The sequence below is a fragment of the Gambusia affinis genome, linkage group LG17 (assembly GCF_019740435.1).
Source record: "Gambusia affinis linkage group LG17, SWU_Gaff_1.0, whole genome shotgun sequence".
NCBI lineage: Eukaryota > Metazoa > Chordata > Actinopteri > Cyprinodontiformes > Poeciliidae > Gambusia > Gambusia affinis.
Genome location: NC_057884.1, coordinates 5,521,768 through 5,545,071, shown reverse-complemented (window position 1 = coordinate 5,545,071; position 23,304 = coordinate 5,521,768). Strand labels below are relative to the sequence as shown.

General features: G+C 40.3%; 1 protein-coding gene across 4 annotated transcripts in view; it reads left to right on the top strand.

Annotated features, from left to right (window-relative positions):
- The window catches only part of LOC122847241 (netrin receptor UNC5D-like), a 234,592-nt gene extending 212,338 nt beyond the window's left edge, over positions 1-22,254 (top strand). For 2 of the 4 annotated variants that reach the window (XM_044144745.1, XM_044144746.1), the window contains exons 14-19: positions 716-946; positions 8,827-8,976; positions 11,263-11,427; positions 13,052-13,230; positions 16,070-18,234; positions 18,424-22,254. In XM_044144745.1, the coding sequence (XP_044000680.1) occupies positions 716-946; positions 8,827-8,976; positions 11,263-11,427; positions 13,052-13,230; positions 16,070-16,265 (921 nt within the window). In that variant the 3' untranslated portion in view covers positions 16,266-18,234; positions 18,424-22,254. The remainder of the gene's footprint in view (positions 1-715; positions 947-8,826; positions 8,977-11,262; positions 11,428-13,051; positions 13,231-16,069; positions 18,235-18,423) is intronic. The other 2 variants (XM_044144747.1, XM_044144748.1) reach the window with 1 other exon arrangement.
- The last annotated feature ends 1,050 nt before the right edge of the window (positions 22,255-23,304 follow it).

The window sequence follows — 23,304 nt, the reverse complement described above, 5'->3', positions numbered from 1 at the left end:
ATTCATTTGCCCGTTTCCCCCCCCGTACAGCTTCTTATCCGAGGTTTTCAGGAAGGTTTCCTAGAGTATGATTTATAAATTACACTAATGATGTCGCTCATATTCCACATTTTAATGGTTTAGAGCAAAAAAAATAAAAAACAAAAACGTGCACGCTGAGAAAGCACACCGGTGCTGATACAAGAGGAGGTAGATGGTACAACAGCAAGCTGGAATTTTATGCAACAGACCGGCGGAAGTTGTGCCAGACCAGGCCGATTGGAAAGAAACTGTGATATGTGGATTGATGTGTTCAGAGCATGTAGGCCAAAAGCTTCAAGTTATGTCTCACTTGACCAGAAGGTTGATAAAGGGTTGACAGAGGAACAACATTGTTCTGACTCCCTGAAGGCAGAGTTTCAGAAAGTTCAAGAGTTTCTTAAAGAGACAGAGGCCCAATGTCAAGGCGATAAATTAGGAAGTTGTTTATTTTAAGTCATCTTTGATATACTCAGCATTTTTATAACAACTGAAGGTAAGATAGTGATTTGATTGTGCTATAAAATGGCCACAGTAAAGTTACAAAATGTGGATTAAAAAGAAAAGTCAAAGGTAAGTCATCTGACTTACCTTTGCAATGACTTGCAAAAACATTCTCACTGGGTTTTTATTGGGTTTTTATTGGGCAGATATAGCTGCTCTGCTGCACTAATCTTATTTATCTCTCCCACCAAAGGAAGTGATGTCAGTGGATGAGGAGAGCACGTCCTGCTACTGTCTGCTGGAGGCTCAGACGTGCCACGTGCTGTTGGAGCAGCCGGGTCGTTACGCGCTGGTGGGGGAGGCGCTGAACCAGGAGGCCGCCAAGCGACTGAGGCTGGCCGTCTTTGGCAGTCCAGACCTAAGCAACTCGCTGGGCTTCACCCTCAGGGTGTACTGTGTGGACGACACTCCCTACGCCTTTCAGGTATCAGGGAAGATATATAATATATACAAGTTGGGTTTTTTTTTTTTATTATTTCATACTGATTTGGTAAAATCTATATATGAAGAATGGAAAAACTTGTTTTCATATTTTGTATGTTTTTTGCAAAAAAAAAAAAATAAATAAGGTTGAATATACGAAAAGTCCATTGATATTAGCGTGGAAGCCATCTATAATGAAGATGTGCTGTGAGTCGTCTTGCACTGTGTTGGGTTCTTTTATCTTTTACTTTATGTTTAGCGTTTCAGGTGAAAACAGAAATAATTGGCTTACATGTGTCGGCACCTAAATATAAATAAACTAAGCTTACACTTCCGTATGAATTTGTTTCACACCAATTATCACCTAACGTTTTCATTTTGGCCTTGAGCCGCTCATTCACATGCATCAAAATACTTCTTACTGCCTCTGTTCTCATAAAGCTTGAGTGTATCATAAAGCTGATCTCATTAATACATTTTCCTGCTTTAGTTGTCAGAAAGAAAATGGAGTCAAACACCAGGATAAATGTATGAATGACAACCAGACTGCAGTTTTCCGTTTTGTAAACTGGCATGCATCAAATTATGTCTGAAGACATAAAGTGAATTTTGTGAAAAATGATTTCACCTCTATGGAACATGTGTGTTACTTCGACGCATCTTTGAATAGTGACCAAGCTGAATCAGTCGGAAAAATGCTTGCATTGTTTTGCCTTCACGTGAATCTTTTTTTTTTTTCACAACTTATTTATTGCCAGATGAAATGTCAGAGCTTTATACGCAGAATTCACTTATTGCTCAGTGAATTAATCAGAAATTAGGTCGCAATATCGTTTGTTGGAGCCACTTCAAGGTTTAAGCCTTCCAAAATTAGTCAATTCTTAGTCTGTGGAGACTGAGCGCCTGCATAAAGTAATGTGATATTAAACACAGAGTCATTACTGAGTCATTTGAATAATTCTTGCATAACTTTTGCATGAGTTGCATACATATGCAGTGTATGTAATTATTTATATTTATACTCCAAATAGATTTACATCATTTGAAGTCATTTTTTTAATGGATAAGTTAATGATAGGAGGTAATATTTTGTAGTAACTCAACCACAGTTCAGGCTTTAATCCGATAGATCTTTATTAACACATTTTGACCTGACACTTTTTCAATTAAAAAAAGTATTTTTGTCTAAAATGGCTACAACTTTCACATACAGTACAGACCAAAAGTTTGGACACAGGGTTAGGGACACCTTCTAATTGAATTCAATTAGAAAATGTGTCCAAACTTTTGGTCTGTACTGTAGTTTTTTGGGGGGGTTTTTGTTGTTTTTTTTGTCAACTTTTGAGGGATGCTTCTCTAATTTCCTTCTATACCCAACGTTCTTGATTGAACAAAAGTTATTTAAAATCCAAATCTGACTCAGACGGCCTCTGCTGCAGTACTAGACGTGTAGGAAGGTAATGCTGAAGCATTATTTAGCTAAGGCAGCCTATATTATTACATTACTGAACGTAAAGGAGATGCGCAATGGTGTTTTGCGGGAGCACAAGGAACAGAACTAGACATCATATCTTGCCTTGGCAAAAATAGCTTGTTCTTTGTAAATCGGCTGGCAGTCTTACAAGAAATAAGAAGAATCAAGTCGATTTTCATCCTGAAGAAAGAACTCTCTAAATGAAAAGCAGATGCCTTCATCTGCAACACGGGCCAGGTGAGGAGAGAAAAAGAAGACAAAGTGTAAAACATTGTGTGCCAAATAAAGCCAACAAAGCTAGCTTTCACCAAAGATTGTATCATGATGAGCTAGCAGGTCTGTCAAACAAATTATTAGGTTCACTTCCTTTTCTGAGATTGTAAGACAAAATAACTCTGGCGATCAAACAAAATGCGCTAAAATTAAAAAGAAAACAAAGCAAAACTTTAAAGGCAACCGAGCTTTTATGATGCTACGCTTTATTGAGCTTGAGCAAACAGAGGCAAGAAAAGGCCTAGAACTACGATGTGGTTGTAATCTCCAAGGGGACCATAAGTTATAAATAACGCAAAATTATTTCAGTGCTTTATACAAATATACAAATAATAAAGAATTCCCTATATAAGTTACAAACACCGTGGCTGTGCTAGAGGGAGCTCTAATTTCACCGTGAATTTCACATACCTGTGAAAATCCATGCAGGACTGAATATTTTCAGAAACGTTAAACTGCTTACTGTGGGACTTAAAGCGCATTAGTTGTAAGACTAAAAGCAGTGGCTCCCTGAAGATTTCTTGTGTAACATGCAAGTTTATCAAATGACATAAGGCTCCAGCCGTGTTGCGTGTGGAAGAACTGCAGCCTGTGCAGCACTCCATTGAAGATCCACTTGTTAAGTAACATTGCCACTGGGAGACGCTTGATGACGAGGAGACAAAGAAGGACTTTTAATTACAAAGACAACAGATGCTCCAGGGCTGCTTCTCTGCCCTTTATTTGTGCGGTTTAATTTGCTGTCTGTTAATTAAATGTGTTTCTGCGACACATTTCATCTGTAAAGCACTTGAAGACGTTAAAACGAGGCACAGCTCAGCACGGAGCTAGGGCTCATCGCCGCGTTCTCGAGCGTGGAGCAATGCGGAAACGCGGCTCTCTTCCTTCCACCGCACAAAGAACACAAAGTGCTTTTTTTTCTCTCTCTCTTTCTTTCTTTGAAACAGCTCTTTTCCGTCAGAGAGACATTTCGCAGCAGCCATTGTGCCATCTGAGCCGAACAAACAAAACGAGAGGTTTTTCTGAAACGGTCCCGTTAGTTGCCTCTCACTACCCACTTGTTCTGCATCAGTACTGGCTTCATTTGAGAGACAAAATTGCAAGTACTCAACGAAAAATTGGATGTAGGTGCCAAGAGTCAACTCACTCTACTTCTCCATTGGTGGCACGTGGTTATTTGGTCTCTTTGTTTTTGGTTTTCTGTTTTGCTTCCTTGCTTTTGTTTTCTTTTGTGCCTCATGCAATAATTTCCCCTGTGAGCTTGAAAATCGATAGGCAGCCTGCACACTTGGCATTGTCCTCTTTTTTTTGCCCTCAGAATTATCTGCAAAATACTCGACACAATTGCACACATCCAGCATCCCTAAAAAGTATATCGACATTCAAAAAAAAAAAAAAAAAAAAGTGCATATTTTTTGTTGTTTTCTCCTTTTTGGAGGGAGGTTTTCACCTGAGAAGGATTTTCATTGAAACACCTCTTAGTTTGTAGAAGTTTGTAGAAAATGTATATATTTTTCCATTTTCATTCTGCTTGTTTCCAACAACACATAACACTCTAGAAAGTCATTTCAGTGTGCTAATTGCATTGTTTTCTTCAGATATATTGTAAGTGAATGGAAGCAGACGAAAGTCCCGTTTTTTCTATTCTTGGTTAGTCCGTGTTATACTTGCCAATTTTAATTACCGTACAATAAGAATGTTGACATCTTGTGAAAACATGAAGCTGATAACACAGTTTCTCACTCCAATTAATCTTATAACGTTTTCTACAATTTCCTTAAAATTTAATTTAAAGCTGCTGGGTGTTAAAATATGCAGCCGTTAAATATTCATATGTAACCAGAAGGAATCGTCATCTCAGTTGTCGTCCGATGGAAACTGCTTAGAAGTAGAGAAAAGAAAACTATAGCTAATAAGTGAAAGAAGTGCGAAGAGAGATTCCATCAGTTAGTTGTGCTGATAAAAAAAAGTATTTATTTTTTTATTTTAGCTCATAATAGACACAAAAAATTAACACTTTAGATTGAATTAAAAAAGAGAAAGTACGTAGATACTAGTCTGAAAGACTTGAACTTCAGGGAAGAATTTCATTTTCTGGACAGCTAACGTTAATGCAGAAACCAGCCCCACAAAAAAAATTCAAGACGACCTTGAAAGCCATGCTCCATTAGTGCCTTCTGGATCTTGTCTTTGTCATTCAGGACTTTGGGATAACAGCCGTCCTCATTTCCAGATCCGCTGATCAGCGTTACTTGATTCCTTGAGCTTCTTGATTCCTCGTGCCTCCATGACGATAAGGTCCTGGGTCTGTTAGCGATGGAGAAGCTCAACTCGTCTGGTTTCAGCCGTGGCGTTAGCTCTGTCAGTCCAAACAGTCCCAGCCAAAGACTGAGCCAGGCAGTTGCTCTAGTAGTCGAGCGTCGGTGTCCGGCAACTTTTAGACGTGTCCCCGGGGTCCAACACACTTGAATCGAATGGCTAAGTTACCTCCTCGGTATTTCTTTTAAATCATCTCAGAGACACAATCTGAAAGTCTCCAGGGCTGGGGTTTGACGCCTTGTGTTTCAAGTCAATGACCAGAGCTGATAAGCGCCTGGGAGTTTGAAGAATGCATCCATGAGCTCCCCGAGTCGCTGCCTTGTGTCTTGTGCAGGCAACTTGCGGGAAGATTAATGACGGCCCTGTTTGTCCACTGCTGGTTGGACCTCATCAATCTTTGGCAACATCCGGTTGGTTGAACTGAGCTGAGTTCAGGTCCAAATTCTGCCGTCATCACTTCATGGTTGCATGGGCTTGTTAGCTTAGCGATGGCGCTTACCGTCAGGGCGGCATGTGAGCCATTTCTTTTCTTTTCTTTTCTTTTTTTTACAAGAGTTAAAAGTGAAAGCGTCAGAAAGCTTTAAAGTATTGTTGATCAACGTTGGGGCAGCAGCACTCTGCTGATCCAAACAAAATAACTGCATAATCTCCTGCTGACAGATACTAACTACTGGAGTCATATGTATTTTCTTTCCAGTGTATTATGAATAGATTATAGAAAATAACTTTAGGTCGAGGCACTGCTGTAAGCTCATTTCATACATAAAAATGCCAGACACCAAAAACCTAAAACTGTAAAGGTATGAAACATCAAAGGGACTCAATGACCATTACATACTTATAGCAGTAAAAAAAATATATATATTGTTATACTGTATGTACTTGTTTTATCATAATAGCCGGCCAACATGACTGATACGTCTTACATGTTAAAAACACCCTGCAGTTTGGTTCGTCTTCTTTATCGTTTAACTTGGACTGTTCTTCACTTCCTGTACTGTAAACAACAGCTGTTAGAATGGCACATAATCAGATCATTTATGGATCTTCATACCTGTTGAGAAATCACAACCTGGTACACAGAAATAATGAAATGAGCTATGAATGCTTGATCTGTGCTTCGTTTGAGGTCATTGTTTTTCCTTTTGCTGTGGTTTTTGTCCATTGTTCTCCTCTCTCAGTGTGGCCTACTTTGTTCTCTGTCAGATTATTGTGTCCTCTTCTGGTTGTCATCCTGGGAAGCTTTTAATTACTGTCAACCGCTCTGTCTTTTGTTTTCTGGTTTGTTTTTTGTTGGGGGGGGGTTTTCTGCTTGTCTGCCAAGAGAAGAACCTTTGTTTTTCTCTTTTATAGACAGTCCTCCAGTTTTTATTTTTTTTGTTTTTTTTTTGTCCACCTGCCTCTAAGCTGGCATTTGGCTAATTTTTCATGCAGTAGACCTTTTTTCACTGCATCTATGTTGTCTGGAGACAGAGGGCAAGCACCAACAATTTATTGAGGGCTGCTTTCCACTCAAAGGAAAATGCTGCAATGGTAAAATGCAAGCGGTTTCTTAGTATTTCTCTCTTTAATTCTCAGATATTAAGTTGTGCTCTTTATGCCGCTATGACTATAGAGATACTGATTTTACACAGATGTTTGAAATCATGCAGGCTGTAGTTTACTACTGACATTTTTCACTTCTTTAATATAATTTTATGTCTTTTTGTTTAATATAGTAAGACCATCGAAACTACATTTTCAAGTACAAATTGACTGAAGCACTTTTCCACACTCTTTTTCTCTCCTTGGTGTTTTATGCACTTTTGTTTTCCAGCCGATCATAAAAAATTCAAGCAAACATCGTTTGTTTTAATCGTGTTTCTCTTTTATTTTATCTGGTTTTCAGCACAGAGCCATCTTAATTGTGTCCTGCAATAAGGTTATTTAACATTGATCTGTTCTGCTCAGAGTAATAGTTTTATTTTTATATGAGAAATATTTTCATCTGCAAAAGATGGTGGAGGGGGTTGTTTGTTTGTTTGTTGTTGTTTTTTTTGTCTGTGAAAAAATCAGTTGGTAGCTGCATCACAGGCAAGAGAGTATTTCTCCACTTGCTCATTTTGGCCAAATCTAGACTTTGAACTTAAGGAGGGGTGCATTACTGTCGAAAAAACTTGGGTGAAAATCTGAGAAACTGAACACAGCTAAAGGAAGCCTTCATGTTTTAGATGAACCACAGATAATAAAACAACAAAGTTTGTTGTTGATACTTCTTCTGTTGACATTAGAAGACAGAAAAAAAAACAAAAAACATCAACATATAAATCTGCACAGTTTGTTCAAATCTGCACCGTCTGAACACAAAATTCCCAGAAAAATCTTCCAGGAAATGTTTTCCTGGAAGATTTTTCAGGAAAGTTTTTAGATGGAGGGTATTTGTTCATCCCAATTGTAATGATTTCCCACAAACAAGTCAGACAGTTTCTGTCTGACTTGGTGTTTCCAGATCGGAAAAAATTGCATTATCTTAGCAGAGCACCACATTTCTCCAGGATCTCTTCCATAAGTCATTTTTAAATCTAAACAGGATTTGTTTTTATGGTTTGGCTTTCTTTTGGAACAACTTTCCTCTTGCCACTCTTTCATAAAGGCTGCATTGGTCAGTGCTGCCAACAGATCCTCCCACCCAAGCCGTGGATCTCTGCAGGTCGTCCGGAGTTACGCAGGGCCTCTTGACTGCTTCACTGATTTATGCCTTTCTTGTCGGCTTCGTGGACAGCCATGTGTTGATCGTTTTGCGGTTGTGCCGTACTCTCTCCCTTGTCGGATGAGATGTGCAAAAAGCTTACGATATTGTTTAACCACCAACATCTCTTCAAAAAATGTTCTCGTAAAAAAACCTCCCACAGGTTCGCAGAACAGCTGGACTCATGTCCACTTGCAACCAGTCACGTGACTTCGGATGAGTTCACAGCATTACATTTTATTAATGGGCTTCAGAATAAAGGAGGCTGAATAGCAGCAGGTGCCACGCTTCGTAGATGAAAAAATTGAAAACTTTGATTTGCTTCTGCTTGACAAATATCCACGACTTTCACATAAAATCCTAAATAAAGAGAAGAGACACATTAAAGGGGCAGCACAATGCAAAATCAACTTTTTTTAGCTTTACGTCATGTTACAGTATTATTCCCTCATCAAAAACACACCTTGAGTGTTGCTTTAATTCTCTTTTTTCGTGCATGTTTGAGAAATCCTTTAATCTCCCGTGGCAACCATTCAGCTGTGGAAAACGCACAGCTGAATTGGGGAGGACGGGCAGGTTTGCACAGCCTTCAAGGACGAAGCTCCTTAACTGAATCTTCCAAGCTTCCCTTCAGCTCAGCTCCTTCAGACTAGCCAGCACCGATTAGCAAACGCCTGGTGGAACTGCACTTCTGCTGAGCTTATTGTACGAACTGCTTCTCCGTGTACAAACGTTGTGAAGGGTCAACAGAGGAGTCATGTTGCTATGACTTTCTGAAGGCCACGTTTCAGAAAGAGCAGGAATTTCTTAGAGACAGAGACCCAATTTTAAGGTGCAAAATTAGGAAGTCAAATTTATTTAAAGTAATATTTGACATATATATGGCATTTTTATAACAACTGAAGTTAACATTAGTTGATTATGCTATATGCCTGGAAGATGCATACTACTGCCCCTTTAATTTTTGTAGCTGTGATGGTTAAAAAAAAAAAAATGTAGCAAAATAAATTCTTTTGTAAGGCAACTGTTTTCCTTCTGTGCCAAGACAGAAACAAAAAGCCCACTCAGCTGTCTCTTTTCCTATCAGGAGGTGGTGGTGGGGGAGCGCAGCAGGGGTGGACGGCTCCTCGAAGAACCCAAAATTCTGCTGTTTAAGGGGAACACGTTCAGCCTCCAGGTGTCCATCCAGGACGTCCCGCGGTTACTCTGGAGCATCAAGCCTTTCACCACCTGCCAGGTTGGACTATTTCCACCCTTTACTGTTGTGTAAAGCGGCGAGGAGTGTTTACAATGACTTACTTTATCGGCGTTAAAGTCGAAACCGCACGCAGCTCCGTGGCGACCATGTGCATGACAAGAAGGCGTTCACCCTCGTTTCCATCAGCAGCCTCACTCTTCCATCACACACAAGCCTTTTACTTGCTTGGTCACATCAAAGCTAAAGGGCAGCAGCACGGGCACAGTAGGAGGCTAGCTATCTCGCCCACACACACACACACACAGCATTGCAAACTTAATTATGACTACTAGGCAGGGAAACGCACACACCCAGATATGTCATAGTTATCTTCCTAGGGGTCTTCATGCTGCATGTTCTGTTCTGCCCTGTGATGTTTATCCCACCAGCGACATCTTATTAGCAGAATTAGCCCGCCGCAGCACCTCCAGAATACCAACAAGGAAACCCGAAGAGTCGACCAGGAAGACGGCTTCTGGCTCTAATTCAGACATGACTGCCACCTAAAGCAGGCAGCTATAAGTGGCTGTACTTTTCTGATGGGTCTGAAGAGCGGATGATTCATCTGTACCGCTGCGTTTTGTGACCCAGACTCCGGCTGCAGCGGAGTCTGGGTCACGCAGCAGTGAGCAGCGGCGGCAGAAACAGCGCCGGCGTTGCTTCGGATTGCATATGCTCAGCAGATGTAGCTTTGCTTTCTAAAGCTCACTACATTTGAGGTGGAAATGCAGAGCATACTGTGAGCATTAAGAGATCTTTTGCCCTAATTCTATAATCACGACGTTGATCCCCATCTAAAGATCGGCATTAAGATACAAGCTTAGCAGCAGGACTGTGGAGGAGAGGAGAATAAGACAATAAATCCCCAAACTAACGCAGTTCAGTAAAAGAAATATATAGATATATATTTAGAGTTTAGGTTAAAACTCAAAATGAACTAGTTCTGATATCGTGGACTTTGCTTTGTGGTAAACAAGTGGGGGGGTTTTAAGCAAGATGTACAGAAATAGAGCAAAAACTGGAAATTTTTTCTTTCTTAACCAAGTGGTATGCTTTAGAACAAACATTCTGCAAACTAAACAGTTCAATGATCAGTATTACTTCCTATTTTAACTAATTGGTCAGCTTTTTCCTGCAGGTTGCTATGTATTGCAAATTTTTGCCCAGATCCCTCTTGAAAGTGAGATCTAGATCTCAACGGGGTTTACCTGGCTAAATAAAGGAAAATGAAAATGAAGTAGCCCCCAAGGAAAGAAATAAAATGCTGCCTTTTTAAGATGATAAATGTGTTTTATTTTATTATGTTTTTCCACTGTAGAAAGTTAAAGATCACCCTTAACACTTGCCCTCAGCACCCCGGTGAACTAAATTAATGTGTTATTGCGGTTGCCGTAATCTTACACTGTAAACTTCTTTGTAAAATGGAACCTGCAATTTGTTTAGGAGGGATATAATAACTTTTCTACAAAATCACAGATACTACAATCATTCAGATAAAGATTTGTATTTGTACTTTTTAAAGTTGATCAGTGTGTTTGGAAATGTTTTATTGGTAATCCATGAGCATCCTGTGTTCCTGCAGCATAAATATTACAGGGTGCAAGGAGAGCTGGATATTTCTGGACCCATCCTCAGACTGAGAAACATGACGGAACAAGCCACTCAAGTCATCATGCGCGTTTATCCTCACAAGTCAGGAAATGGCGACAAGCAAATAGGTTCTTACCTTAACTTCCACATGTGTGCATTCAGAAGAAGTGGAGTTGTGGAAGCGTGCTCTACGAAAGAGCTCGTTTAACTTGCCAGCATTTCGTTCACATACATCTGTTTCTGATGTTGTTGCTTTTGTAGACAGAAAACATTTAGAGTAACGAGGGGAACATTCACTGATTCAGAATGGTAATTAGTAAATCCTGATTTATAGATACAGACAGACTCAGTATAAATTAAAAGTTTATTATTTGTCCTAGCATTATGCTAGCGAGATTTCTTTTTTTTTTCTTTTAGATTTAGCACATCCTCCACATAACACCTGACATTTCTCAAATTATTGCATTTCCTCTCGTTACTTTACAACTACCGGTTTTCCTTCTGATGGGTGAGGCTTCTTGATTCGTTAACGTCATCGATTGGCTAACAAGGCCCCTCACTCACTCGTAATTATTTCATTAAACATGCAGAGGGGCAGAGCGAGATTCAGAAACAAGTCGAATTCAGTGAGTTTTTCCGTCTGCCCAGCCTAATCCCGTCGTCCTGTCCCGCCCTCCGTCTCTCTCGGCTCCGCAGGAGTTCTCCTTTTCTCAGGTGTGGGCCAGTAACCGGTGTCCCCTGCAGTGTGCCTTCTCTCTGGAGCGCTACAGCCTCTCCTCGTCTCAGCTATCCTGCAAGATCAGCGTGCGACAGGTCACAGGAGAGGAGCAGATCCTCCAGATCTACACGTCTGTCGTGGAGGTGAGCGCTGCGAACACGTATCTGAAAGACTTACTGTTTGGGGGGGTTTTTTGTGGGTTTTATTGTAACTTGCATGTTTCAGTTCATCAAGCTAATTTTAATATCAAGCAGAGATGTTAAGAGTGAATGCAAATTGCAGTTTTCTAAGCCAGCGTGGTTCTGTGGGAGAAAGTAACCATCCACTAAACACATAAACACACTGCAGAATGTTATTTAGCATGAGCAGCCTGTTCAAAGTGATTGCACAGATCCTCAATCATATTTATATATATATATATATACATATATATATATATATATATATATATATATATATATATATATACATATATATATATATATATACATATACAGCAGGAGTATAGCTGAAGTAGCTTTAATAGAAATACATGTTTAAATATAGGGTTTTTTACATATTTGTTAAAACTCTCACTCTGTCATGACAGTACAGTATAAGACAGATAATCTGTAAAAAAAAAAAAAAAAAAAAAAATGGAGCTCCACTGCCTTCTCCCAGTGCTCCCAGTACTAACTAACTACCTGAAGTTGACTTAGAAATATGTGGTTGATCACAGATAATTCAGGGTTCAAGTGGGGCAACAAATTCTCATAAATCCAGGTTAGTGTCATTTGAATACTGAGGTTATCTTTGGCTACGTCCACACAGCAGGGTTTGATGCTCAATTCAGACTTTATTTCTGAAATATATTTTTTTTTTCTATTTGCCTGGCCGTTCATGCTAATATTCAAGTCAGACTTTTGTGTGAATGGTTTATGACCACAAAGCAACCCTCGTGCGCAGAGGAACGTTGACATCACACAGCAGTTTACAGAAATAAAAGTTTGTTCAGCAATGAAAACTGACAGCGCTGCTACAAAATCAGAACAACCCGCAGGAAGCCAATAAAAAGAGAGCACGACTGATAGCGACGGCCTTTTGTGGACTGCAGCTTCTGTGGGGAAGGAGTCTGTCTGGATGTAGTCGGCGCTAAGAGCGGTGGGATTTTGATCTGATGGGCTTCGCAGACTTCTCTCACAAGTTCATAATCATAATTTTCAGCCATTGTTTACATCCACATTTACCGCGACTGGTTTCTTCTTGTGCAAAACTACGAGGCATGTCTCACATCGGTGACATAAAAGCCAAATAAAGCCAGACATTAAATGTTGAGACTGCAGACGCTTTGGAAAATATTAGATTTAAGTATCCAAATTAGTACCGTATATGGAACTGGCACAGATTGAATTGTTGGGGGGAATGAAAATATCGAAATTGGGATGTTCAGACTGGAGTGAGAAAGGTGCGTGAACGCAAAAAAAAAAATTAGGCAAAGAAAGCGGCTTTGAGTCTCCTTCGCCTGCCGTGTGAACGTAGTCTTAGTCTGACGTCAAACTCTGGTTGATAATCTTAACATTCAGTTGAACGTTCAAACCTGTAAGAGGGTAAATACCAAACGATATACATCGATTGTGATGTGACCGGTTACGGTGTTAGCAGATGCTACACTTTACTTCCTGATTTGATTCGAGAGCTCGCTGAATGAGCTTTTCGTTTCTGGATTCCGCATTGTCTCAGTGACTCTTTGTCCTCCGTCTTCTCTCTTTCCTCCTCTGCCGCTTTCAGAATGAAAAGGGAGCGGTTCCCTTTTTCACGCAGTCCGACTGCACCATCACCTCTCAGACAGGGTCAAAGGCCTTCAAAATCCCCCCGTCCATCCGTCAGCGGATCAGCGCCACCTTTGACACGGCCAACGCCAACGGGAAGGACTGGCGGCTGCTGGCTCAGAAGCTCCACATAGACAGGTCTGAATAAAAGCCTTCACGTTCCACGCCGACTCCATTGGCACATCTTCCAATGGAAGCTTTTGTTTTGAAGCACAGTGTATCTCATGCCTCCTTCATCAGTGCAAACACAGCTCTCCTTCTGAGTGGCGCGTTTAGGCAGGAATTAAGCCGGTGTCAGACTTTATCTTTCATCGCCTACCAGCCTTCACTTGCTCACCACTCTGCTGATTTCATTATAGATCTAAAGGGAGGGATGCGGCTGGAACGGGGCGTTGGGGTCGACTTTAGCTCAGTTTAACATACAGTAGCTGCAAAGCGGACGTGGTGCCTTGCAGAAATCTGAGGAAAGGTCTCTGACTGCTGACAGCCCAGCCCTCTGGCGATAAAATGTGTTCGTGTTAGCGCCTCTCATTAGCAGCAGAAGCGGCGCGCGCGCTCCGTCTTTCCTTCCCCCGCCCCTGCTGAACACTCAGGAGCTCGTGTCAGGTCAGTGTTTGTGTGGGCGTGGGAGGATTTTATTTATTTGGAGATGCGCTGATCTCCGCTGGTGCTTCAGAGGAGAAGTCAATAACCAAGTGCTTATTGCCACGACCGCTCTCAGATCTTTGCGGTCGGCTCGCGACTGCCTTTGTTTCTCTTCAGCTAGAGGAACGCGAGACGAGGGGGAGAAAAAAAGTTAACTGGGAAACTATGCGCCAACTGCACAATTAAGGGAGCTTTGCCTAAACGGGTCTGAAAACAAACATCTGTAGCTGGGAAATGGGAACGGATTTCAGAGTTGTTGTTGTTGTTTTTTTACAGCACAGTCAAACACGCCGAGAAGCATGTAATAAGAATGTCTCTACCTACTTAAGCTGATTTCTGTAATTATTTCTGTGAGTGTGTGGGAACATAATAATATAAGGAGGATGAGGAAGTGGAAAAGAGAGCAAAAGAGGAGACAGAGGCAGCAAGATGAAATGTCACTGCGATGAAACGGTGCCCTCTGGTGGAGAGATTATGTAAGCGTAATGAAGGTAAAGAACAAATGGGAGTCTGTTTGTCTTGCAGAATGAACTGTCATCCACGGGAATAGTCCAAGTCGTCCCTGCTGGATGAGGGAACATTTTCACATTTTAAAACATCTTATGTGCTTATCTTAAATCAGAACTTTTTATGTCTATAAGTTTCATAAAGTACTAACATTCTTGAATTTCCCCTCTGGGGATCAATAAAGTATTCATCATCATCATCATAGACAAAATTCAATTTCCATGAGACTCTGAAACTCGTGCCATTTTCCTTCCATGTCACTGTTTTGCACCATTTTACATTATTTTGTCCCATGAAACCCCAACAAAACACATCCAAAAGCTTTTATTTGTAAGTGTGTGTGTGGGGGTGTGTGGGCGTGTGTGTCAAAGTGTGTGAATACTGTTTCAAGGTGCTGCACCATAAAGGCTGATTTATTACTTATATTTCAGAGGGAAAACACTTGTTGGCGTCCAGCACACCAATCTGCCCTCTGTTAGATGAAACTATTGTGCATTCCTTTAAATAAAATACATTCCACAATGCATCTAAGACTTGTTCTGTTTTAGAGTTTTGACTGGCTCGTGATACATACATTACAAAGCAATATGGAGATGAGACAAGAAATATACATGGCATATATAAAACGACTTGACGGCTGTCACCTTGTCAAAAAAAGGCGAACCACGTGATCAGTAAAAATGTCTCCAGTAAGGACAAATCTTCTGTGAAGAACAAAATGTAAAGATAAGAAGGATCAGCACTCTCCAAATCATCTCAGATATAAGTTCTTATAAAGCCAATCAATTAGATATAAAACTAAACGAGAGACGGAAGGAAGTGTGCAGAAATTTTGGTAACCTTTATTTGAAGGGCTGCGTCATAAATACGACATAACATCTGTTATGGTCATGAAGAAGTCTTTATGAATGTTAATGACAGTTGTCATAAAGTGTCATTGGGTAAATAATGACACTTTTAATGCAAAGTTGCTTTAAAAGTTTCATTAAAAGTCAATTAAAAGTGTCATCTTTGCATTTTTCAGTAAAGAAAATTATACTTTAATGCAAAGTTAGCACTTGTAATTCCCATTTAATGCAACTTTGAAAGCAACTTTGCATTAAAAGTGCCATTATTTACCCAATGACACTTTATGACAACTGTTATAAGCAATCATAAAGACTTCTTGTTCTTCTTGTTGTGTCGTATTTGTGACAGTATCATGTCAGTCTTATGCGCATCCTGTCAATTAGTGTTACCGAGATTTTCTTACATTTGGTGCAGAATAGTTCTTAGTTCTGTAAAACGTTTAACTTTGAGAAATTAGTTGTCTGCGTTTGATTGAGGTTGCAGTAAGTTAGTGTCAAGCTGAACACCAAGATGTGACTGCATCAATCGATTTGATTCATCAGTCATTTCTGATTGTCTTTTTACATTTGTAACTGAAAATTCTAACATAACCCACAAACAGCGCTTTGCTAAAATCTTTAAGCCTTTTGAAAGTTTTCCCGTTTTTTGTCACATCACAACCACGAGCTTCAATGGATTTTGTAATCCTGACTACGAATTACCGGATTACCGTCTTATGCTTATGATTAATTATAGAATATTGTGAAGCTTCTATTTCAAATCAAATCAGTTCATTCATACAATACATATTCACTAAGATGTCCTTCAGATGCACCTACAAGGGGAAAAAAAAACAACATTTCTGTCAATTTATAGTAAAAAATCCCAAACAGCACCTAACCTCTGTGCATTTATTTGATTGTTAACGTCCATCTTTGTATAATCACATCATTTTCTTGGTCTACTTTTAAAATGCATCCATTTGTCCAACCTGTAGGAACCTGGGCTACTTTGCATGCCAGGAGAGCCCGTCGTCAGTGATCCTGAGCCTGTGGGAAGCGCAGCACCAGGACCCCGGGGACCTGGACTCTCTGGCCAGTGCACTTGAAGAAATCGGAAAGGTCCAGTCCCCCCGGGAGGCCGGCGCTCTCGGCTGCAGCAAAGAAGACTCCGAGCTGACAAGACTCGGGTAGGGAGAAGGGTTTCTGGCGCAGTCCGAGTCCCGACAGACCTTTACTGCATGAACGCCGACGATCGGGTGTGCCGACGTACCCACCGAGAAGAGGAGACTGTTACTAAAGGAACACCTCTGCTAAACCAAATGGTCCACACAAGACACGGCCAAGTCCAGCACAGATTGAGTGTTTGTGTTATGAGAGGTACCGATGAGTTTTGGGAAAGGTCGTCAGTGAGGTGAAACACCTGCGATCGAGAAACGCCCCCCCCCAAAAAAAGCTCCGACGCTCAATCCAGTCGCTCGTAGTTTCGTGTGAAGGATTTCCTTTGACTAGGACAGAGTCGGTTTCAAACGCACCCTATCCAGAACCAGATGTGATCAAATAATCCATGTGGCCAGAACAACAACAAAAAATATCCTCACAGTATTTTCTCATTCCTTTTAATAGATTTCTAATGAAGCTTATTTTCTTCAGTGTAAATTCAATGTCTCTGCAGTTTTGATTTAAACAGGAAGAAAGATATAAAGTTGTTTTTTTCCCCTCTCCATTCCATAAGGTCAGAGACACTGACAGTGATTAGTATCTAAAAGGACACACGTCCACTTGCTGAGAAGATAATGGATGGATGAATCACGCTGACAGCTGTAATTTTAAGAATGAGCCACAAGCATACAGGAGCATTTTTCAATCGGCGGCAGACGGAGAGAAATATCAAAGCAGAGACTGCAGAGGCGGAACGAGCTGATCTGTGCCTCATCTGGAAAAGCAGCCAGAGGTGAACCACTTACCCCCCAAAACCCACTACACACACACCTACACACACACATCCATCCCACCCCATGAGTTCAAGTAATCAGCGTCTGGTTAATTTGGAGGAAATTTAATGTGTGACATGTGACTTCACTCCACGCAGCCTTCATATTTCTGGCCCCGGTGAACTGGGGTGTATTTCCAAGATCCCTGGGGCTTTTTTTTTTTCCTTCTCCTTCTTCTCCTCCTCCTTTATGGTTGAATTCAAATTTGGATTTTTTTGATGTGCGGTCAGAGCGCGGAGTCTACCGCAGCCGGAGTTTGTCAATTACCACCGCATCATTGTCAACCTCACCAGCAACAATCTTCTGTTGACTCAGCTTTAAAAAAAATAACAATAAAATAAAAATAAAAAAGCTCCCCGCAGTCAGTGGCTCCTTAGCTTAACAATAAAGTGACTTTGTGTTCAACTCGGTGTTGGGACTCGCTTTCCATCTGTTTAACTCATTTACCTCTTAAAGACCAGGCAGCTCACGTTACGACGCGATGAAGGAATCTGGTGTTCAAATAAAAGATGAAGCAGAGACCCCCGATATCCCTCCATCTAATGATTTTATATCAAATTGGGTTATAGATTTGTGAAAAAAGTAAGAACTAAGTACAGAACCTATTGGTGCTGTTGGTAAAAAGAAAAAAAACAATGTGGAAGAAGCCTTAAAATAAATGCAACTTTTATTTCAGTGCCATAATCTTATGTTGAGAATGTAATTTGAGTGCATTTATTCACAAAACAAGCTATGGACAGAAACGATGCTAGTACTTGGTGTAAGCGCCTTTCATATGTTTCATAATGATTATATAATTATTGTCCTTTAGAATGACCGAATGTTCAGTCAATTTTCTACCCAGAATCCACCTGGTTCACCCAAAGCATCACCGGTCCTCCACCGTGCCTCATGTTTGTGCTTCATCTATGCCGCATCCGGACGGATTATTTAAAGCAGAAAAGCTCCATTATTACCAAACATGGTTCCAATTAAAAACTCGACACACTTTAGTAAGCACAGGTTTACGTTTGTGATGGTCGGATAGAAATGTTTTTCTGACTAATGTGTCTGAAAGTTGCTACGGAGTGCTGCGGTTCTCGTAACAAAAAGCTTTAAAGTGTTTTTTTTTTCTGTTTTGTTTTTGTTCATTACTGTGTGTAGTAACTAGATAATTATTCTACTCAGGGGTCTCAAACTCCAGTCCTCGAGGGCCGCAGTCCTGCAACTTTTAGATGTGCCTCTGCTGCACCACACCTGAATAGAATAATTAAGGCGCTGAAGAACTGATCTACACAAGGTGGAGGTAATTAATCCATTTCATTCCAGCGTTTTGTACCTGTGGCACATCTAAAAACTGCAGGACTGCGGCCCTCGAGGACTGGAGTTTGACAACCCTGCTCTACATAGAGGCCAGTGGCTAAAAACCCAGCCTCTGTGGTTCATGGTGTTTATACTTGGAGGCAGCATGAAGTTATGAATTACTTATTAAAAAGTTCCCAGGCAGAGTGGGATACTTTTAATATACTTAAAAAGTACATTATAAAATAAAATAAGCAGAACATTTTTATTCATTTTATAGCAAATTGTAGTTTTATCAACAATTATGGCGCTGGGGATTTCTCTTTACGTGCATTTTTTTGTTACTTTATTAAATAAATGGGTGAATTTTTCTCAATTTAATTTAAGATCTTGCCACTGCTATGAAAAGTGAATTTGCTTTCAGGCTTTTTTTTTTTTTTTTTTTTTTCACCCATCTTTACCAGGAATGACACAATGGGTTCTGGAGAGTCAGTAATTGTGGAGAAAATTGTCCTGATTAAAGTTGACTTGAATAACTAGACAAGTGGAAAAGCGGTTTTTAAAAAACTCTTAAATCCCTCAACGAGGTCAATCCTTTTCCACCTGCAGCTTTTGAGAAAGAGCTAAAACTCTCAGGTAGCTATTAGCTTACTTGCTTGTTTGTCTTGGGATTTCTTCTCATAATAAGGTAGGAAACCTGGAAACCAGCAACCCAAAAGCTTAAAAAAAAGAAAAAAGATTCTTCAGTTTTTTTTAAAACAGAGGATTTCCTGAGAGCCCCATCTTACGTTTGAATGTAGAGTTGCGAACAGGACGGATTCCTGCTCTGAATTTGTCACGGTTTGCAGTCGCAGAGGTAAACGGCTGAATGCAGATTGATGTGGTTCTTCTGGCTCGGCGGCCGGAACTTCTTGCTGATTTGTGCGTTTATGGAAATAACTTGAGATGTTCAACCACAATGTGTGCATTTCATTCAGCAACTGCTGAGACGGGGTTTCAGACAGGACTGCGTGGTGAAAACGACCAAACGCGCTCTATACAACACCACAGAATAAAGAGCTTATGGCTTTATTTTTCATAATCTCCTCCACATATCACTATGTAAAAATATACATAAATATATGACGATTTCACCTGGAATTCAGCTCAGCTGTTGAAACATGTGGAGTTTATCTCTAATTGGACTCAAGTGGATCTTAAAGCTCAACAGTTTTATTATCTACTAAAGTTTATGACATACAGTGCCTTGAAAAGGATTTATAACCCATAACCCTTTTTTTTTTACATTAATGTTATGTTACGACCAATACTTTCATGCTGGTTTATTGGGGTTTTAGTGCATAGCTATAACTATATAAAATCTCAAGAAAATACCATGAAGTTAGTGGTTAGTGCTTAAAAAAATGTTCTTACAGTCTGGATTGCTCCGTTACACACAGATATATTTTAATGGATTCCAAACCATACTACAGTACAAACCAAACAGTATCTCCCCATAAAGAAGTCATTTCCGTTCCTTTATGTTTGTGCTTTCTTGTTTTTCCTCTATGTTGCTCTCCAAGTGTGTCCTGATTGTTGTTGCGTCGTAAGCTTCTGCCCTCATACGGCCAGTGAAAAAATCTTCATGGCTTTCCTCATCTGAAAAAAAATATTTTAATCAGACAAACATAAGTCTGAATTCAAATTCACTATTTGATAGATGAGCTGCTCAGCGAAGATTGAGTTCCATTTAAAGGGACAGTGCCATGTAATAATGACTTTTTTGAGCTTTATGTCATGTTGTAATATTATTCCATCATCAAAAAAAAAAAAAAATACCCGGAGTGTTGCCTGGACTCTTTTAATGCATGGTTGAGAAATCATTTAATCTCCCATGGCAACCATTCAGCTATGAATAAAGCTTGGTTGGATCTAGCTCCGCCTTCAAGGACGAAGCTCCTCCTCCGGGCTGCAGCTTCTGAGCCTCTGCCTCACGGAGCAGCCCTCCCGTACGACGCCTCCACTCGTATCCTTCAGACTAGCGAGCAGCAATTAGCAAACACCTGGTGGAACTCAGTGAAACACCGGTAAAAATGTTGCTAAAGGGTTAATATAGGAGCGATGTTGTGATGACTTCCTGTTTCAGAAAGAGCAGGAGTTTATTAAAGAGACAAAGACCCACTTTTAAGGTATTAAACTACAAACACGAATTTCATTTGTCATATTTGATACATAAAGCAGTTTTATAGCAACTGAAGGCAACGTAGTCACTTGATTGTGCTATGAAATTGCGCTATATGCACGGAAAATACATAATGCTGGCCCTTTAAAAACCATTTGAAGAGAACACAAAACAGTGATCAATTTAATGTTCATAACTCTGTTATAGTAGGAGCAGCTATATTCCAGGAAAATTTAGCAAAAACTACTGACTTATTACCACCTGTAGGCCAATGAGTCCCTAGGCTGACCTTCATCAGAGCTTTGCTTTGGCAAATCCCACAAATGCTATTAACATTGTTTCTTGCAGCAAGAATCTGAATTCCTTTACATCTTTAGTTTCTTGATATTTTGCCCCAGACATTCCCATTATTTGCTGTCTTTTTGTTTTTTTCTCTTTTTTTTTGCCTGACTTCTGCTGAGGCACAGAATGTGTCCTGAAACTCCTGCCAAACCATTTCTGGCAACTTTACATCATTGTGCAAACCATCATACTTATTTACGCTTCTGGATCCAGCCGAGTTCTACAAATAGCTTTCAATAAATTAGATAAAACAGTCCGTTGGAGCTCCATACAAATATTTCTTTGGGGCAGCTACTTAGTAAGTAAAAACAAAACAAATCCCGGCCAAAAGAGAGAGGGCATCGAAACCAGGGGAGACTTTGGAACTGATAAATAAATCCGCGAAAAGCCCGCCCCAAATTTTTCTCAGCTTTCCTTGAAGTGAGCAGTAAAGCAGTTGCTTTGGCACCGATCCTCCGCTACAATAGAGGAAAACATCACCAGCTAATGCAGACCGAAACTGCATTAGCAGAGAAGGGAAACAAGAAGGGATTGTTTTTCTTTTCTTATTTGTCTGCCTGAAGATCGAGGACGAAAAAACTAAAGAATAAAAAAATAAAAAGTAGGCAGCTGAGCAACCAAACCTCTGGTTTCATTTAGAGACGGCACTGTGAGATGGGGATGGAAATGTAGACCTGTTAGGAAGGGGGTGCCTTCAAGTTACAACAATACCAACTGAACACCTGCGTTAAAAAAAAATAAAAAATCCATTTTACTGCATTACAGTGGAAAGCATTGGTCTCTTGTCATTGTCTGAGCAGACGGATCAGAACGACTCTACATTCCTCGGCTTATGTGACGACTTCTAATCAGCGAAGGAGCCTGGCCTTGCTATGCAGATCTATAACAAAACAGTAACAAGCTTCTGACTCATTCCACGGCTCAAACATTCTGTGGACACACACCGCTGGAGGTAATGATTACTTTGGACATTTGGGTTTTGTTTCAAGCCTGTGTGACTTTTGGCTTAAAGCTTGGACAATATATGCCGCTGCCAAGTCCCACTCTGAAAACATGTTTCTGTTCCCAATTTAAACCTTTGTTTTGTTGATTGCGAGGTTTTTGTTTCTCTCTAATAACAATCCAGTTTTCTGCCTCCATCTGTATAAAGATTATAAAAGGAAACTTCTAGCTTTATAGTTACCCGTGTACGAATCGTGCCTCTTCTTTGTATGGGTTTAGAGGAACCAGAAAGGCCTGACCAGAATGTTTGTTTGTCTTTTTGTTTTGTGTTTTTGTTGTTTCTTACTACTCCATATCCGAGAACCTAGGATGTTATATGCAAAGCTGCGTTGCGTATTGCCATGCACAGTGTTCACCTTATAGCTGGCGCAGAGGTGTTTCCTGAGAGAGAAAAAAAACAAAACAAAAAAAAAAAACTAGAAGCATTTAAACCTGTTATCTCCGATGCCAGGAACTTAAGGCGACCGCAGATGACGCGGCCATCTTGTCGCCTGCAGCGTGTCCGCCGGCCGTCCTGTACCCGAAACTCCGAGTCGGAGTGTGTGTCTGTGCGAGCGTGCAGAGGAAAGGACACATTCGAGGAGATGTGTTTCCGTGTCTTTCGAGAATCCAGCCTATCTCGGTGCCGCTACTATTTCAGCTTCAGAGTGTGAGACGGTGTGTTTTTATTTTCCCGGCCTGCCGTCGGTGAGAGCCGCGTCGCTTTTTGGAGGGAAAAATAGAAAACAGTGGCCGCTCAAAGACGTTTAACGTCGGCAAAGGTGTCGCCGGAGAGAGATATTTTGTTGTTTCTACTACTGCCTTTTAAATATGTTTAATATATGAGATGATAAATGAATCTTTACTATTTATGATTTGAAGAGTTACACTGATACTTAATTGCAGTTGTGTGTGTTTGATTTGAAACATTTTAATCCTGTGCTGAACATTTGAGTTTAGTGCCATATGAATGTTAACGTTGGGAAAAGAGTGATAGCCATACTGCTAATCAGTGGTGATGTTTTCTCTCTTTTGCTTTTGTTGTTTTAGTTTTGTTCCTTTTGGAAATGTTTCATTTTGATGCTGTATATATTGTAACGTGTTGAAATAAATATGCAGTGAAAGTGCTTTTTTTTTTTTTTTCTTCATTCTTCAGATCCTCTTGACAGCGTCACTGCTAACGATGCACAGCTGCCGGGACATTTACCGCACACCTTCCTGAGCCTTCCCATGGTAAATAAGTTGGAAAAATTCCCAACTGGCTTTTTTTTCCGATTGGAATTCCTAAGAATTATCTGGAAACCAGGCGTAAATGAGACAGAATCTGTCATATCCAAGTATAATCTCAGTATTTTTGTTAATAGGAATGGATGAAGATTAAGGCCACTAAAAGAAGAAAAGTAGGTTTCGACTTATTGCTCGGGATTCTGACTTTAATCTCAGACGTCTGACTCTCTGGATTCTGTTTAATCTC